Raw genomic sequence first — 19,843 nt, forward strand, 5'->3', positions numbered from 1 at the left:
GTTTCTCTCCCTCTCTCCTTCCCCTCTAAAAATAAATAAATAAATCTTTAAAAAAAAAAAGAAAGTTAGAGAGAGCTGTGCCATATACCATATTTTGCCATGTATACTGCATGCCCATGTTTTTGGCTCAAACTTTCAGGAAAAAAATTTCATTTTAATTTTTTAATTTAATTTTTATTTACATATAAAACCAACTATCATATTCCAGGGCATTATTTTGCATACAGATATCATTATTGCTTTCTAGAGTTACACTTTAATGCATAAGCATAAATAAAAGAATTAAAACATTTGTATAGATACAGAATTATTACTGCCCATCTATAATGTGCATCCTTATTTTTCCCTAAAAAATTTGGGCAAAAAGGTGTGCATTATACACAGCAAAATCTGGATATTACATATCTTGAATGCATATATGTAACCAAATTGTGAGGAATGCGGGAATGCAAGGATGATTTAACATTAGAAACTCTATAATGCAATACGCCACGTTAGCAGATGAAAAAAATATGACCGCTTCACTAGATAAAGAGATTCAGTAAAGGCATTTGAGAAAATTCAACCACAATTTTTTAAAGGATAATTTAACAAGTCAGGAGTAGAGCTTCTGTATCCCATGAAGGGCGTCATCCAAAGGCCTTCAGTGAGTGTTATGCTGATGGTAAATGACCAAAAGCAGTGCCTTTATACTGATGTAACAACATAAGACACCTGTCATTCTTCTGTTCGTGTCCTAGAGGGCTTAGACTATTGAGTAAAAAAAGAAAGGTGTAAGAACTGCAAAGGAAGTATCAACTTTGTATTTATTCACAGACAGTACAAACATTGCACATTTTTAGTAGTAGCAGTCTAAATGTCCATCAGTTGAAGAGTGGATAAATAAATTGTGACATATTCCTCAGTGAGACAACAATTTCCTGCAGCCATGAAAATGAATGAACTAGAGTGAGCTTGAACCAGAGTAAGCTTGGCGTCATTGCCATTCTCTCATATGCATTATAGGAGGAAAACCTGAATCTCATTTTGTATGGTTCTGGGTTAGTGTTCCGATGAGGGACGTGTGCAGGAGTTTGTAATGCAAAGGGACAAGAGAGTTTTTAATGCTACAGTGGCTGATGGAAAGAGTGAGTTTATTAGCCCTAATGGGCAACTTCTTGCAATTCACTTGCTTCTGTGTAGTAGATCGTTGAGGTTACCAGCCGCCCCCTAGATTCTTAGATTCACGAAGGCAAAAGAGACACTGACAGCTTTCCTGATCTTTGTTCCCCAGGCCTTCCAACAGTGATAGACACCTCCAGCTCTGTATGTGAACTCCCTTTCTGCTTGGGATATCTAGAGTTATTCTGTGTTCCTAATGAAACCCTGACTGACCCGTGGAGTTACAGACACCAGCTTGAAAAACTTTCAACAACACATGGTTGAATGAAAAAAAGCAAACTGCAGAATTTTATGAGCGAATTAAAAATATGCAAAGCAATCGTGTATATCACTAATGGACACATACACATGTAGTAAAAGTTTAAAAACATGGAAAAGAATGGTAGAGCCAGATTCAAGGACAGTGGCTACCTCTGGGGCAGAGAAGAGCAGTGTCATCATGATAGTCACACAGGGATTTTGAGTGTACGCATGTGTGTGTTTGCTTTATGTCCCAAAGTTTTCCTGTAGAAGACGTGGAGAGTTGGAAAGTTTGAGCAAAGTCGGTTGCTCTTTACATTAGTCTTTGTATCTGAATCATTACAGTAAAAAGGTGTTTAGTTTTTGAAAATCATGGTGTTGACCTTTGAGTTGGATGGAGTCCAAATTTCTAGCTCTGAGGTTCTGAGGTTTAAAAAAATTAAGTTTCAAAATAAAGTATATGAAAATGAGAAATGAGTTATATTTTTTAAATTTACCTATACATTTGGTATAGTCAGAATTCTGAAAATCATAAAAGGAAGTTGCATATATGTTTGTGAAAAGTCTAATTTATATTTGGAAAAGTGAAGAAATGTACTCATTATTTCACCCTCATTAATAGTACTCCATGTTTATTCAAAGACAAATACACCTCATAAGAAGTATAACATTGGTAAATTGGATAGACTATTTAAATTTGTTATTTTGTTTTGAATTGTTTTCGAAAAAATCCAGAAATGCTGCATATGATTTTTTTCTCAACTTTTATTTTTTCTTTATAAAATCACTAGAAAAAACCCTTGGAACAGTTATTTTTGGCTTATGAACTTCTTGACAAAGCGATTGGTGGAATAAATTTCAATTGCATGCTAACTGCTTTGCCAAATGGATCATCAGTGTTTGATCATTACTACACCAAGGTAAGAATGGGAAACTTTTCATCGCAATCTTGTATTATTTGTTAGTACAGTTGTCCCAAATTTCCCCCTTTGTCCACTCTCCACCCCGCCCAGCTCCCACTCCCATAGTCAATCACAGGGAAACTCTTTTTTTAAAGATATTATTTATTTGTTTTTAGAGAGAAGGGAAAGGAGGGGAGAAAGAGAGGGAGAGAAACATTGATGTGCAAGACGTACAATGATTGCTTGTCTCTTGCACACAGCCTGGCCCACAACCCAAGCATGTGCCCTGACTGGGAATTGAACCAGTGACATTCAGGTTCGCAGGCCAGTGCTCAGTCCCTTGAGCCACGCCAGCCAGGGTGATCCCAGGGAAACTCTTATATTAAAGTTTTACTTAAGTAGGATGAGAACTGGCCTTGCAAATAGGTAAGTAAATCATGATTTGTGGTGGCTTCCCCTTCATAAGCCAGAAATATATTCACTCTTCTCTTCCCAGAAAAAAATCAAGGAGAGTGAGGGGTCTTTGAATTTGTCATTGAAGATTAATTTGTGAGGCAGAGTGCAATGGGTTGAGAAATGAAGCAGGTTTTAATGCCTAGGCGTAAAGTGGTAACTTGAGCACTTATAGGGTAGGGGTATTTTTAGCATGTCTTGGTAACTGTATTCCTTTTTTGTTTTTACTTCAACTCTATCAAAGTACACCCATGATATAGATGAAGACATTCCCAAACCAGTCACACCAAATAGTTTCATGATGGATTTGCATCTTGAACTAATTCAAGCTCAGCACCGAATAGCTGTTGTGCTTCTTGACAAATTGCAAGGTAGTGGTCATCAAAGCAAATCATTTGTTCTGAATCAATTTTAAGATAAATTTAAGTATGGAATCAATTTAATTTGTAAATTATGTTATTGTAAATTGGACATTTTCCAGATAAATTTTATTATTTTGTTTTTTCTTCTCTGGTTAATATTGAAAATAGCTTCACTATTCTTTACACCTTCCCTAGCTAATAAGTTAGTAAACTTCTAAAAAATTGTTTGAGCTATAGTAAATTATTGATGTTTCATTAATTCAATGAAACAAGACATTTATTGAGTGCCTACCAAGACCCAGGAACTGTGGTAGGCTTGGTATGAATAAGACACAGCCTCTACTTTTGAGCTTATAGATAAGTAAGCCAACTATAACAATAGAGGTTGCTAAATGTAATAGAAATAGGCTCAGAGTTTTAGTTATGGCACATAGAAGAGGAGTATCTATATTACACAAGAAACTCAGGGATGTTTCTATCCTCTACCTGGAAGAGGTGACCATTGACCAGAAAGCTAATAAATATTATCTTTCTGAACATAGAAATAAGGCCATCATTTTGGAAAGAGAAAGTAATATTTAGCAGGGTGGAAGAACAATTGTACTGTACAGTTTTAGGTACGACTGGAACTCTCTTGTGGCTGGAAAAAGAGCTCACAGGGGCGTGGGGAATAATAGACATGCCTCGGGAGGGAGGTCACAGATAGATCTTGAAGGGCTAATGGTTTATATTTTAGCCTGGAATCTAGTGAAAAAACCGAGAAAGACATCTCTGCGGGCAGATGGGTTGAAGCTAAGTAGGGCTTGCCTTAGTATTAGGTAACGCAAACCACATGTGTACTTGGTCTCAAAATGGGACTTAATATCGTTAGGTCTAAACACTCTTCTGTTCAGGATTAAATTTTGATAAAACCAAATTACTCTTGACATGATTATATAGCCACTGTTAATATAACCAGCAACTCTCCATTTTAAATTACTGAGTAATTATAGAATAGAACTAAGTATTGTGGCTTAGGATGACCTCTGATCTCCATCTACAGCCGTCAGAAGCACTGACAACTTTTGTACAGCTAAATAGGTTTCATCAGATTCAGGTCTAATTAATTAATTAGTTAATTGATTTTTGAGTGTAAACTTTTACCCACCAGCTTTGTTAAGATATAATTGACATATAACATTGTGTAAATTTAAAGTGTACAATGTGTTGATTTGATACGCTTATTTATTGCTAAGTGATTACTACCACAGTGTTAGCTAAAACCTCTATCATGTCATAATTACTGCTTCTTTTTTGTGGTGAGAACATTTAAGGTGTCTCTTAGCAACTTTCAAGTACATAATACAGTATTATTTCTATAATCACCATGCTGTACCTTAGGTCCCCAGGACTCATATCTTACAACTGGAAGTTGGTAGCTTTTGACTAACATCTCCCCATTTTCTCCACCCTCCAAGTTCTGTTTCTGTATGTTCAGCTTTTTTAGGTTCCACATATAAGTGATATTATATAGTATTTGTCTTTCTTTCTGCCTTATTGTACTTAGCATAATGCCTTCAGGGTCCACACTTTCTATCTTTTTCATGGCTGAATAATTTTCTTATACATATGTATGTGTGTATGTGTACACACACACATATATATATATTTTCATCTAATATATATATACTACATCTTCCTTACCCATTCTCCTTTGGTGGACACTTAGTTTATTCCCATATCTTGGCTGTTGTGTATACTGTTGCAGCAAATATAGGAAGGTAGATATCTCTTTGAGATCTTGTTTCCATTTCCTTTGCTGATATACCCAAAAGTGGGATTGCTGGATCATATGGTAATTCTATTTTTTATTTTTTAGGAACTTCTATATTCTTTCCATAGAACCAATTTACATTCCCACCAACAGTGCACAAGGGTTCCCTTTTCTCCACATCTTCACCAACACTTACCTATTTATTGTCTCTTTGATATTAGACGTTCTATTTAACATGTGTGAGGTGATATCTCATTGTGGTTTTGATTTTGCATTTCCCGATGATTAGTGATGTTGAACAGACAGTTTTTCATGTGTCTGTTGGCCATCTGTATGTTTTCTTTGGAAAAATGTCTATTCAGTTCTTCCACCCATTTTTAATCACATATATGTGTGTGTATATAGAATAGTAATATATAATAGTATACATTAGTAATATATATATTACTAATGAGTTGTAAAAGTTCTTTATGTATTTTAAGATATTTACTGCTTATCCAACATATGATTTGCAAATATTTTCTGCCATTCTGTAGTTGCCTTTTCAGTGTGTTGCTTGTTTTTTTTGCTGGGCAAAGGCTTTCTAGTTAATGTGGACCCACTTAATTGTTTTATTTTGTGGATTCCACTTTCTGTCAGATCAAAAAAAATTGCTGCCAAGACCAATGTCAAGATGCTTTTTCTCCTGTGCCTTCTTCCAGGAGTTTCTGGGTTTCGGTTCTTAAGTTTAAGTCTATAGTCCATTATGAGTTAATTTTTATGAGTGGTTTAAGGTGGGGCCCAGTTTCATTGTTCTGCATATGGATACGCAGTTTTCCCAACACCATTTATTGAAGGGACTAGTGTTTTCCTCATTGATTGTCCTGGCTCCATCGTCAAATGTTAATTGAATGTATATGTATGCTTTTATTTCTGGACTCTCACTTCTGTTCCATAGGTTTGTCTATTTGTATGCCAGTACCATACTGTATTGACACTATAGCTTTGTAGTATAGTTTGAAATCAGGAAGTGCGATGCCTCCAGCTTCATTCTTCTTTCCGAGACACTTTTGTTTATGAGTGGATATGGAATTTTGTTGATTTAGTGGAGGAGGGGAACAAAAATGAGACACATCTTATGTCACCATGATGCTGACATCACCTCTGTCACGCTATTCTTTAATCTAGAATAATTCCTGTAACTTTTTTCTTGTATGACTCATTTTTGAAGATATGCTTCCAAGACACCCTATGATCTAAGTTTTTCTGGTAGTTTCCTCATCTCATGAATCACATTAAGCTGCATATGTTGTCCATTTGTCCTATTTTTGGTGAGGCTAAACATTATTATCTTGTTAAGGTAGTGTGTACCTAATGGTACCTTTTCCTCTGTGTAATGAAAAAGCAAGTAGTATTGTCTGATGACAGCTTTGGGAATGACTGTCTTATTCCCCAACAGATTTTTCTCACTGAATAGTTTTAGCATCTACTGGTGATCCTTCTGGAATGAGTTATTATGACGGCTATGCGTGGTGACTTTCTAATTGAACTATTCATGCTACATTTATTTGCTGTCATTCTTTTGTGAAGAACTGTCTCTAATTTTTACCTTTTAGTTTTGTGAATCGTACTATGGAGTGGATTTCTTTTTCATTAAATATTTTAAAATCAGTTACTATCATTGTTCTTTCTGATGCTCACAATCACCCATTTTGCCACTGGGAGGCCTCAGACTGGATTCTGTGTTCTTTTGCTGTGTCCTCATTATTCTTTGAGCAATTTCTTGCTTTCTGCACAACAAAATGTTTTAGACCTACCTTATGTTTCATCCCCCCCAGACCTGGAATCAAGTCATTTTTGTAAGGATTTCTAATTCCTTTTGGTAAGAAATAGCATTTAAAAACCAAGAACTGTGATTTAGGAGCGCTCATTATTATTGGGATGTCAATTAGTTTTTGTTGTTGTTGTTGACAGAGATAAGAATATGCCTTTATTTATATCACAAGTTCTTTCTGAAATTGCAAATTCCACGTCCAACACTGTGCAAGTCTGCAGCTTTGCATTTCCCTTTTGTGCTTTCCTTCTCCTGTGTTGAAAACTCTGGTTTCCAACAATATCGAGATAATAAGTAATGTGCTTTATCTGGACATATTAACAAGGCAGTTTAAAAATTATTATTAAACCAACACCACCATTAACAACACATTTAACACGTAAATAGAGGATTTCTTTGTAGCTCATTTTGTCTTAGAATATATGACACATCAGAGACTGTTCACATTTGCTTGAGTTATCCCTAAAACACATCCTTGGTGTGGAGGAGAGCAATAATAATGAAACTATCTGTGTCCTATATAAATTGGAGAACTTGATAAAATGTGTCTAATCATAAATGAAGTCACTTAGAATAATAATTTTGAATATTCTTTAGTTTAAAAAGATTTGGGTCAGGGGTATATTTCAAAATGTGAATGACATGTATGCGTCAGGTTTTCTTTGAGACAACCAGTTCATGTTTCTCATTTAGTAGCGGTATTATCTAATTTAGTGGAAAAAGAGTGTTTATTTACTCACAGAGTTACTAAATAGTTCATTCCCAAATTGTCATGTGTAAATTTTTGAAAGCCAAATGACTCTCTGAATTTTTATCAGCAACCACTTGAAAACAGTGAAGGTAGACTTGAACTTACATTTAAAAGGAATATTCTGTTATTATTTCTTTCCAGTGTCTCTGGGTCTCCTTGGATTTTTTCTCTGCTTTTTTGGACTACCACTCTAGCCCAGATTTTCAGCTTGTTCCTCCTCTCTTTCCTCACCGTGGTTGGCTGCTGCCAGACCAGTGTGGCCTGGGTACTGTTTTTGTCAGTCTTGTGCAAGAACTTTACAGTGGTTGCCCTTTGAGGACAGTGGCATTAAATATGACTCGTCTTTAATGGGCCATGAGTCAGAGTTTTCATGCAATCTCATCCTTTTTATCTGTAATAATTATGATCTTGAAAGCTATCGCTTAATTAGTGTTTCTGATACCTTAGGTACTGAGAGAATGATGTATTATTTTCTGTGTTGTTGCTATTTCCATGTAGATAAATTTCTTGATCCTTTGCCATTAGAGAAACCTTACATTCTTTAATGGTGTCTGTTGGCATCTTTTCAGCAGTCACCATCCCATGGTGCCTGACATGCATTAGCACAGATAATTAAATCTCAGCATAGGGGGTGTATTGTAAGGTTACTACAGGAACCATCATACACCTCCAAGGACAGAAACAAAATATTGCCAAGTCTCTTGAGAACCAGACCTGGAAAATCAAAAATCAGTGCAACGTTCCTGTCTCTCTGGGCCAGCTTACCTACCCTTATTCCTTTCTCCTACACCCAGTTTTTTCTCTTTTCTGCACCACCTTGATGGTCAGTCCCAGTTGTACATACATCAGGATGTCTCGCGCTGCCCACCATCAACTGGGCACGATTTGTGTTAGTTGAAAATCTTGAGAGAGGCTCTCGTTCCATCAGCTGCGGCTACAGGGGAGTGGAAGTCTTCACCTGGTACTCTTGCAGGGACCATGAGTGAAGCAGTTTTTGAAAAGTTTATGAAAATGGAAAGTGGACAAAAGTAGATTGGGTCCTATTTATCAGTCTGCAAGATGATTTTATTTAAGGTGAAGTAGAAAATACATACATATGTGTATGTATGTTTGAATGAAGACTAATTTGAAAATTCTTATGTCCTCAGGTATACTGTGGCAAATATAAGAAAACCTGACAATAAGACTGCATTATAATATATTTGTTTGAATTTTTATCTATCAGTGGAAAAAGATAATGTGATAGAGGAAGTGGTAGTTTCACAAATAGTTAGCTATTCTTTCATGTTCAGAAAATATTTCCTTTTTTGGACACAAACCTAATTGTAATGGCAGTCTCCTTTCTCCTCCTTCAGTTTTGCAGACTCCACCTGTTAGCAAAAGTGTGCCTACCAAAAATCCAGAAAAGCCAAACCAATCTGGAAGCACTGACTGTTTTACAGGTAATCGAAACTGAGATAACCCATTTTTCCAAAAATTTGTAGAGATAGTTTCTATGTCACCCTTTTGATAAAACATTTGTTTACTTTTCCAGAAGAAAGTGTAATGAATAAAATAAGGAAGAACAAGCTCTCCAAAGCGATGTACTTGATGCAAAAAGCTCTCCTAATATTTGAGAAAGATACAACCTCTACTTCTTCACATGACTTTTTGATGGTAACAATATGTCATTCCTTTTTTCAGTTTTGACATACAACCTCTGTTAAATGGATGGTTTATTTCCCTTTCCTAGAAGTAATGTGTTGCCCTTAACATGAGATTATGAACCTTCAGGTTTATCACATCTAGTCATCCGAGAAGTGGAACAGTCCTGAGTTGGGGAACCAGTCTGCAGGGTGGGCAGGGTGAGGAGGTTTACAGCTGTATGTGAAACAGTTTCTTTCTGTATTATTATTTATTAATCATTGTATTATTTTCCATACAAACTAGTATAAATCTACTTTTGCCCCACCCTGTATACATCTGGTCCTGAACTCTCCTGAAATGAGAAATTCATTCCCTGTAGGGGCCGCCTAATGCGGAAATTATTTCCACATTATTTCCACATTATTTCCTTTTTGAAGGAAATCTGAAGGATTCAAAATGAGGTAAATTATAGAATTTCAGTGACACTGTACCAGCAGAATGCATTCCTTACTATGGAATTAAAATACTTAAAGCCCATTGGCTAAGGTACCCTGTCTCAGATGGATATTGCTAATTTGTGGAGCAATTGCCTTGTTCATGTTGTCTCTGGCCTCTAAATTATTCTGTCTTCTGGCTGATTCATTGTATGTTGATTTTAGAGCTTCAACGCCTGAGGTCAATAATATTTGAAATTATGGGATCTTTAAAAAGTTCCTCCGTGTAGCACACATATACAAATTTGGTTGTCACTGTCTGAGTGAGTGGCACATGAGGGGGCAGAGAATAATTGTGCTGCAAGTGGATTGGCTGGTAAGGGAAGGGAAAAGGAGGCCAATGCTAGGGGGAGGGTACAGAGTTAAGAAGCATTTGGGGGAGGAAATTCATCATATTTATATGCTGAGAATGAAAAGCCATAAAAAGGAGAGAAATGGAAGATATGACAGAGTTTAATACATAAAGTGGAGTCTGATAGAAGAGGGAAGGGGATTAGATTGAAAGCACAGATAAAGGAGGGTGGGCTGTAGGGCAGGCACCTCATCCTCTGATAGAGAAAGAAAGGTGGAAAGAACAGATAGAGATTTAATTAAGTCTCTGGTGTGGAGGCAGAGAATTGAGCTGATACCATCTTACCTTAATCATCTGATAAAGTTGGAGTCAAAGATAACTGCCAAGACTCTAGGCAGTGAGGGTGGGTAGTTGGACTGAGGTGAGAGATGATGACTGGAGAATGGGGAGGAATGGATGGGAGGGAGGTGCCTCCAGGTTAGAGGACTGGCCAACATGATGAAATTCTAGCAGAGGTTGAAGACTATGAGTTTTTAGGGGGCCCCATCTGCATGGTGTTAGAACGTATCCTGATGTGTCACAGCTGTGACAACAGAATATTTGCACCAGCAGAGTTTTGTATAGGGTTGGATTTAAAAAAATGAAAGCAGAGGTTAAAAGTTTATAATAGAAAGTGGGTGCAGATTGATTAGGAAAGGAAACGATGCCGTTAAGGCATTTAAAGACCTGGAGATGGCAAGAGACGGGCGGTTAATATTTCTGACATATAGCACTTCCTAGTCATCTGCCCGTTACTGCATCCATTCAACAAGTATTTTTAAGTGGCTATGAGCTATTCAGCAAATATTTATCGAAAGCTATGTGCCCAGTGTTATGCTGAGTACAGGGGACAAAAACAAACAAACAAAAATCCTTTATTCATTCAGCAAATATTGGTAGACTGCCTTCTCTTAGTTGTCCCTGTCTGCAAGAAAAACCTAGTCTATGGGAATGTAGACAAGTCAGTAGGTAATCATGGGTCAGTGTCATAGATGCTTTCATTGTAAGAAGGACAGGTGAATTCATGAAGAGGAAAGCTAACCCAACTGGTGGGGAATGGTTAAGGAAATATCTGGAAAACGTGATGTGAAATTGAATGCTGAAGGATAAGGAGGACAAAAGGTAGAAAGGACATTCTAGGCAGAGAGAACAACGTGTGTAAAGGTCTTGAGCTGCATGGGCTGCAGGGTACTTGTAGCCCAGTAGGTCATGCAGTGTGACAGAAGCTTCGGTGCTGTGGCAAGGAGGTGATGGGGATGTTGGGAGAGGGTAGTAAGAGGTGAAGACTAGACAGAAAGTAGAGTCGGGTTGGTAGGAAGTTTAAGGATTTTGGATGGACAGATGCTATTGATGTTCAAGGTGGAAAGGTTGTCCTGGGTGTATCGGGAAAGAGCCTCATTAAGTTGGAATTTTCAGCACTTGAATGAAGGAGTCTGATGGCGGTGTTGTTACAACAACAAGGCTGAAATGCTGTCTGATCTTTGTTGGCAGACACTTTTTCAGCAGATGCTTCTGTGGCCATTTGGCTACTGTGTAGTACTTGGAGCACATTGGTACTCAGTCTGATTTGTGTGGCGAGCAAAGCAAATAAAGCTCAGCTTTCTTAGGACTGTCTGTCTCACAACTAATCTTGACCCTGCACAGAGTAAAACTTCAGGGGTTTTCTTGTTTGTCTTGCCATGATTAAGAGCCTGCAGGGAGTAAAACCTCTGGGGTCTTCCTTTTTGTTGTATTATGACTTAATCTTGTTTATTTTTTAAGAGATTTTATTTATTTTATTCTTAGACAGAGGGAAAGAAACAGTAATGTGTGGTTGCCTCTCCTGTGTCCCCTGCTGGGGACCTGGTCCACAGTGCAATCATGTGCCCTGACTAGGAATAAGAACCCTTGGGTTCTGGGCCAGTGTTCAATCCACTGAGCCACGCTCATCAGGGCTCAATCTTGTTTTTATATTGCCATGAAATGCCCATTCCGGTTAAGTCTCTGTCTTCCTACCACTGAAACTGGGGACCATACTGAGGTGTGGGAAGTCTGAAGTTTTCACATTCTCCTTGTGCATCTTTCCCTTCTATTTCTTAAGTGAATGTATTTTAAGAAAAATTATAAATTATAATGCTCTTTGAGGATAGACTCGTGATGCGCATTTCAAGACCCTACTTTTTGTGGGGGTCCTCCTTAAGGATTTTCACCGGCTAGCAAGTGTTGCATATTTATTTAGAAGTCCTGAGGTCCTCTGTAGCCATCTCTCCCCCTCAGTGGTAGTTTTCTTATCCGAGTGTTAAGGCTTAATGATCAGTCCCTCAGGGTACTCTCGTAAACAGTGATGTTATGGCTCAAATGATCGCCAAACTTTCCTTCCTTAAAGAAGACACATAAATTTCTTTCCCTTGGCAATCATTTTATATTGGGGCATATTACAAAATGTTTTACATGATCATGATCTTGTAAAAAAAATTGTCCCCAAATCAGTCATTGATATGCCACACGATACCATGACACGATTTGAAAGCCTGGGTCTTTTCGGTACTCTTAAATAATTCATGCCCTGTTATAGTTTTTCAAAAGTTTCCTGACCTTGTGGGGCTGGATAATCTCATCAGACATCTGTTTTGTTATAAATCACTTAAGGGTAGACAAACTAGTTGCCATGAATGAGGGACAAACCTTTGATGGTACATAAATGACATGACTTTTTCTTGATTATGGGGGATGAATTTTTCCTACTTTCCTGTCTTGATTATTTGACTTTGGAAGTCTGTATGGGCTTTTTGCATGTAATTCCTCATATTTATTTTAATGGATGGCACCTAGAATCCTTTGAGATGTCCTTGGTCTTCTGCTCCTGATCAAATCGAGCAGTCACTGTGTGTCTTGTCATCGTTGCTCTTGGAGTCCACGGACTGAGCTGTCAGTGCCTTTGCAGGTGGGATTTCTCACTGGGAAGAGGCAGTGCTGTCCTCCAGCCGTGTGTGTAGCGTTCCCAGGGCAGGGTTGTGGACTGTTGTTCTCTGTTCGGCATACGTGCTTCTTCCCAAACATCGCTTTGTGAGGGATTTCTTCTTTCCCACCAGATGTAATCAGGTGGGACTTTCTTCTCTGCTGACCCTGATCAGGATTAGGGATGTAAGTAGGGAGAATTAGTCACTCTCTTTTTGAAATCTGAATCTCCAGCAGAGGGATAAGAAGATTAGACTTGCTGGTATCCATTTATTTTAATGCCGTGTCCTGATTGGACAGTCAGAGTAGTGTCTGTAGGTCCTGCTGTCCCCGGGGCCTGCCGTGGTCCAAGCCTGGTTTTCCTGTTGCTTCCACTGCAAAGACCCCCAACTGATACATCTGCTTTTCTCCTACTATTGTTTGTTGGAACCTAAAGGAATTGAGAGTTGAGATGATTTTCGCAGTTCCAAATTCCAGCAATGAGACTTCCCCTTTAAGCAAAGGAACATTAGGAGATTATCTTCTATAATTGACAAAGAATCTACTTTTATGGTCCTATTTTGGAACCAGAACTAATGAAGATGCCCAGGCCACCGGAAGTTCTAATAACTCTTGCCTTTAATATTTCCTAAATTGATATTTTGATGTCCCCTAAACACTCTATTAGCTGTGATAGTAATAATTGGATTACTGAGCATAATTGTTTTTCCCCTTGTATAGCATTTTAGTTAAACCAATTCTACTTGTATTTGGGGGGAAGAATATATGTCAACTATTTTTTTTTCAGGGATTTCCACTCTTTTTAATTGCTCCATGTTGAAGTGTTTCCCATCAAGAACAAACTTTTTATGGTTCTGACCCCTCCCATGAGATTGTGTTCTGACCTGGAGGCTTCAAACTCCTTACAGAAAACTTAAGCATGTTTGCATTTTAGCTCTTTTAGTTTCTTTTAAACCTTTTGAGGGTATTGCACAGGCAAGCTCATCAGGTTACCCTTCCGATGAAGACAATATAGCATAATACTTAGGAGTGTTCGGGTCTTCGATTAGTTTCAGTTCCGCCACTGACTAGCTATACAACCTAAATCAAGTTACTTATGCACTGTTCTCTCTTAAGTTTCAGTTTATTCATCTGTAAAATGAGGGTTCTTAGGAAAATTAAATGAAAGGATGCATATTTAATACTTAGTGTTTGGCACAAAGTAAGCAGTCAATATTGTTAGCCAATAATATTATTATTACTACTACTACTCTATCTTCTACTTTAAGCCCTTCGGAACATTGTTTTGTCACACGAGAACTATTTTGGGGAGTTTGGATAGATTGTTCTCTATCAAACTACGCATTTCTCCCTGTGTTTACTCTTTTACTGATCATATACATTGTATATTTTACTCTCAGCAGTGTTTTTCTCAGGATTCTTGGATATGGCTTAATTTCGTTTTCATCTCCTTCTGAAGTGTACATATAGTGCCAAGAACCCAGACTCTAGCTCAGGGAGATCTGCTAGACAACTAGTAAATATGGCGCTTTATCATTGCAGTCTTAGAATAGTTGTTTCCGCGTGTCTTCATTCTGTCCTTTAAGACTGCGTTTTGTATTCCCATAAGTGTTTTGCTGCACTGTGGGTATTAAGCCGCCATCACATGTATTGAACATCAACCTGTCCTTGTAAGCCCTGAGTACCTTCTGAGAAGAGGCAGGTCTCAGCTTCAGTAATGGAAACTATAGGCAGAGAGATTTCATTCAGACCGTAGTATTTTGGACCTCAGCAGTGTTGTTCTTGGGCACACTGCAGCGCAGACCTCCACTAAAAAAACTCTCAGAACTAACTTGCTTTGTGAGTTGGCGTAGGAGCCTGTTTCCATTGACGTTCTGTGGCTGATTCTTTTCCTGTGATAGGTGGAGGCTCATTTCCTCTTTTAAGGTTGGTAAGCCCTTCTGATTTGCCAGACTCTGTAGTAGGCAGTGAAGTTATAGGAGAAGTGAGGATATAGTCATTTCCTGTTATCTAATATGTCTTCGAAAACCCGTTTCTTCTAGACCTCCGATTAGGCAATGGTAGTCTTGACTTTGCCTCTGCAGTGTTTTGGCATTCCGGAGCACCGATGTTACATTCAGGTCCACATCAGCTACACTTTCTCTTTCACAACCAAGTGGACCCAGTTTCTTGATTTTGGGGGCACTTCATCTTGGGTGATATTTCCTCCTTTCTATTTTAGAAAACCCTTAAAAAACCCTAGTCACTTTCTTGTAAGTGGAATCTTATTAGCTGCTATATGATTTGGCTCACTAAATTAGGATTTTAATTTCTAACTAGCATTAGGGTTTACCTTGAGTCCTATTGTAGAATGTGTCTGATTTACCTAAATCAAAGACTTTGTTTTAGACTTTTCTCCTGTCCCCTTTCACTTAATACTTTAATATTTTTATTAACCTATTTCATATCAGGCCATAGGATCTGAATAAGAGGGATATAAATTTAAGATTGAACGAGGCTTAATCAGGACATTTCAAACATGCTTTCTTAAAATGCATTATAATTACACTGAACACGGCATCTATGTAAATTAGCTTTTGAGTCTAAACATCTCAGTTCTCTGGCATGTAGACTCTGGAAACAGAGTTATCATGTAATATATTTTTTCTCATGTGAAGGAACAATTGTCCTACATAGATGGCTAAGTTTCCTGCGGTACAAATACAGAAAAATTTTCAAGGTCTTCTGGCACAGAACAAGTAGAATTAAAAAACTATTTATTATTACAAGTAAATTTTAATCACTACCAATGATTTTAGACCTTCCTGTCAACCGTTTCCAATAAAAAATAAAAATGAGAAGTTAATTCTGACCTCAATTTAGGCCAAGCTTCATTATTGTAGGAAAAGTGTCTGACACTGCAGTTCATAATCTGCACTCCCACAGGGAGCTGGTTTACTCACCCAGCTTTAATATCCTTCTGGCGCACGTGGCTCCCAGGGCCTGTCTTCGGTCTCATCGTTCTTTTTGAGCTCGAGTCCAGGTTTCCAAGCAGAAGCTTCAAACTCAGCATGTCGTCTGCTGCAGAAACTGTGCAGGTTTTTGGATCTGCGTGACGGGCACTTGGAATTTGGTGGACATCTGTCTTCTCATGTTCAGGATTTTCTTTTTTGTATTAAATTTGCTAGGACTTTCAGAATAAAAAGGAACAGCAGCACCCCGTCTCCCCCTGCATGCTGTTAATAAGTCATTTAGTACTTCCCTCTTGCCGTGATTTTGTCTGTTGGCTGGAATGAATATTTTTTCTCATGCTTAAAGAGAGGACTTTCTGAGTTTATAGAGCTTTGGCCCTTGCCCGCAGCTTTCCTGAGGTATAATTGAGAAAATTGTAATATATTTAGAATGTACAACATCATTATTTGATATATGTATACATTGTGAAGTGATTACCACAATCAGGTTAACTAACATATTTATCACCTGACATGGTTACTTTATTTTTTTTTGGTGAGAATGCTTAAGATCTCTCTTGGCAAATTTCAAGTACTCAATACAGTATTATTAACTGTAGCCACCATGCTGTACGTTAGGTCTTCAGAACATATTCATCCTATGACTGAAAGTTTGTATCCTGTGACCAAGACCTCCCCATCCCCCAATTGACTTCTTCTTTTCCGATTCGAATACCTTTTATTTCATTTGCATTTCTGATTGCTCTGGCTAAGCTGTCTGGCACCATGTTGAATAGGAGCAGTAAGTGTGGGTTCCCTTGGCTTGTCCATGACCTTCGAGGAAATACTTTCAGCCTTTTGTCATTGAGTATGATGTTACCTATGGATTTGTCCTATATGGCCTTTATTATGTTGAAGTATGTTCTTTTGTATGCTACTTGTTGAGAGGTTTTTACCATAAAAAGATGGTTAACTTTATCAAATTTTTGTTGGGCTGTACTGAAATTGGAGCTGTATTATTTTTATTTTTTTATTTCGTTAATGTGGTGTATTGCCTTTATTGATTTGCATCCCATTTATGTTTAACCCTCCTTGCATCCATGAATAAATCTAACTTGTTCATTGTGTATGATCCTTTGAATATATTGTTGAGTTTGGTCTGCTAATCTTTTCTTAAGAATTTTTGCATGTACCTTCATCGGGAATATTGGTCTGAAGCTTCCCTGTAATGTTCTTTTCTGGCTTTGGTATCAGGGTAATGCTGACCTCCTAAAATCAGTTTGGAAGTGCCTTCTTTCCTTCAAGTTTTTGGAAAAGTTTGAGAAGGATTGGCATTATTTATTCTTTAAATTTTTGGTAGAATTCACCAGTGTGATCATCTGGTCCTGTGTGTTTCTTTATTGAGAGGTTTTTGGTGACTGATTAGCTCCTTACTTGTTGTTGGTCAGTTTGTAATTTCTGTGTCTTCATGATGTTGTAAGAAGATTGCTGTACATTTTTAAGTGCAGTCATATTTCAGATTTTATCAAAGTTCTGATAACTTTATAAAGTTATTTGAGAAGCCATCTATCTCTGACTTAGAAATTTTAAAAATGGCCTAGGAATGATTAGTTTCTTGATATTTGAAATATTTTTTAATGAAGTCAGTTGAACCTGACATTTTTGTGGGAAATATTTTTTGGTATGTATTTTCTCATTTCTTTCATCATTACTCCTGTGTTCAAGTTTTCTGCTTGTTGAGTCAGTTTTCTGATTTTGTATTTTCATCCTTAATGACTGAAGACAGTGTAGATTTTTTCATGTGCTTATTGACCATTTGTGTATCTTCTTTGGAGAAATACCAGTTCAAACCCTTTGTCCATTTCTTAGTGAGATTGTCTTTTTATCATTGATGTGTAACAGTTCTTTATAGATTCTGCATGCAAGTCTCTTATCAGATACAGTGTTTGTAAATATTTTCTCTCATTCTGTCAACTGCCTTCACTTTCCTGATGGTATCATTTGAAGCTTTCAACTTTACTGACGGTCAGTTTGTCAACTTTTTCTTTTGCTGGTATGTTTTGGGTGGCGTATCTAAAAACCATTGCCTCACCCCAGGTCATGAAGGGTTACTCCTGTGTTTGCTTCTAAGAATTCTATTATTCTAACTCTCCCACTTGGATCTCCACTTCATGTTAGTTAATGTTTGTATTTGGTGGGATGCAGGGGTCCGGCTTTGTTCCTCTGCATGTAGATGTTTGATTGTTCCAGCACTCTCTTTGGAAAGGCTGTTCTTCCCTATCATCCACTGAATTTTAGTGTTTACAAGCGTCTTTGCTTTGGAGCACAATTAGTGTCTTTGCCTTTTGATTTAAAAGATGAGTTTAACCCATTTATGTGTATTGTTATTGCTGATAAATTTAGTCTTTGAAATATCATTTGTATCTTCCAAGTCTTACGTTTCCTTTTTTGGTTTGTTTTATGTGTTATCACTCTGTGTGTAGCTCTTTAAAACACTGATTGCCTTTCCTTCAGGCTTACAGAGTAAGTGTTTTTGTTTCATTTCTTCCTGCTGAGAGGAAGAAACTCTCAATAATATCCTTTGTATAAACCACATGTACCAATAGTGTCATTGCTTGAGAGTTACATTTCAGGTTGCATTAAGAGTAGGTATTCAGCCTTGGCTGGTGTAGCTCAGTGGATTGGATGCCGGCCTGAGAATCAAAGGGTTGCAGGTTCAATTCCCAGTCAGGGCACATGCCTGGGTTGCAGGCCACGTCCCCTGTTGGGGGCACACGAGAGGCAACCGCACATTTGTGTTTCTCTTCGTCTCTTTCTCCCTCCCTTCTCTCTCTAAAAACAAATGAATAAAATATTTTTAAAAAGAGTAGGTATATGGTTCATTAACATAAATGTAGATGATTGTATTATGAACTTTTTAGAGACAATGAAAAATGATGGCAGATATTCAGGGGGGTTGATTCAAAAATGAAATGTCTGATATTAATATATGGTAATGATAAACATATTAGACATAAATATGACATTATTGCCTTATTTAATGACTATTTTGTTACTTAGCCTTATATAGTAGTTGTATTTTTCACTTCTGCAAAATCATTCTGTGTTTGAAATATGTATACCGCTGAGGCTCAGTGAACTATGCATAGCAAGATAGTGTTTAACCTAACTATAAGTATACATGAAATTAAAGCTCTTGAAATGTGTTTTTCTGTTTTACATTTTATTATAGGAAGCATATTCTTTAATAGAGAAGAGTGAAGTAGAACAAAGTACCTTATATTCATATCAGAAAAATGTGGAAAGTTCAAAAAGAAAGAAGAGCAGAATCCCTCCTCCACCTATCCTGCTGTGCCGAACTTACTGTTCTGTGACCTTGAAACCTGCTCCCTTTATTTCAGATGTTAAGGTACGTTGTCCATTATAACTACACCTTAGGCAAAGCCACAGAAGTACTTTTAATGATTGTAATGATTGATACTTTTATTGCTCTTAGTTAGGACTTGACTAGTCTTATTTATAAGCACTGAACACTGGGATTAGCATTCTGATGTTTTAACTGTGTTTAACTTCATGATCTTTTATTTTTATGCTATTTCCCTGTATGCTCCATATAGTCCTGCTATACCCAAATATATAGTAAAGAGAAACAATAGCAAAGCATTTCTAAGTGTCTCTGTCTCCACGACATAGTCATATGCTGACATTCTAGTCTGATGCTGGAAGAGGATAGAAGTTACTCTCAGAGCCAATGATGGAGATGAGGGAATGTGGGGATGGTGAACTTAGAGGTACTTTCCAAAGTTCTTCCAAGTAAATGGAGGTTCTTCTAATGCAAACAAATGACAGTTTTAGCCATGCTAGTTTCCTCACAAGCATTTGGTCCCACCTAATTTATAGTTTAAATGTGACCTTTTCCTCTTTTGGATCATCAGCAACATGCTCTTTGTTATTTTCTTTTAACACAGTTAAGATTGTATATCATTCCACACTAGTTTCAGAAGTACAGCCAAACGGCTGGTTTTGTGCATTCTACAGAATGGGTCTCGCACTGCCCCAAGAACCTACCTGCCCCCACCCGCCCCCGTTA

General features: G+C 37.5%; 1 protein-coding gene across 1 annotated transcript in view; it reads left to right on the forward strand.

The window, feature by feature from the left end:
* Positions 1-19,843, forward strand: part of CFAP54 (cilia and flagella associated protein 54) — a 259,785-nt gene that overhangs the window by 53,471 nt on the left and 186,471 nt on the right. The window contains exons 16-20 of the mRNA XM_037068126.1: positions 2,193-2,321; positions 3,001-3,127; positions 8,791-8,877; positions 8,970-9,091; positions 18,986-19,162. Coding sequence (XP_036924021.1) covers positions 2,193-2,321; positions 3,001-3,127; positions 8,791-8,877; positions 8,970-9,091; positions 18,986-19,162 — 642 coding nt within the window. The remainder of the gene's footprint in view (positions 1-2,192; positions 2,322-3,000; positions 3,128-8,790; positions 8,878-8,969; positions 9,092-18,985; positions 19,163-19,843) is intronic.

This window comes from Sturnira hondurensis, unplaced genomic scaffold (assembly GCF_014824575.4).
Source record: "Sturnira hondurensis isolate 20B ecotype Veracruz unplaced genomic scaffold, ASM1482457v3 Scaffold0017436, whole genome shotgun sequence".
Classification (NCBI taxonomy): Eukaryota; Metazoa; Chordata; class Mammalia; order Chiroptera; family Phyllostomidae; genus Sturnira; species Sturnira hondurensis.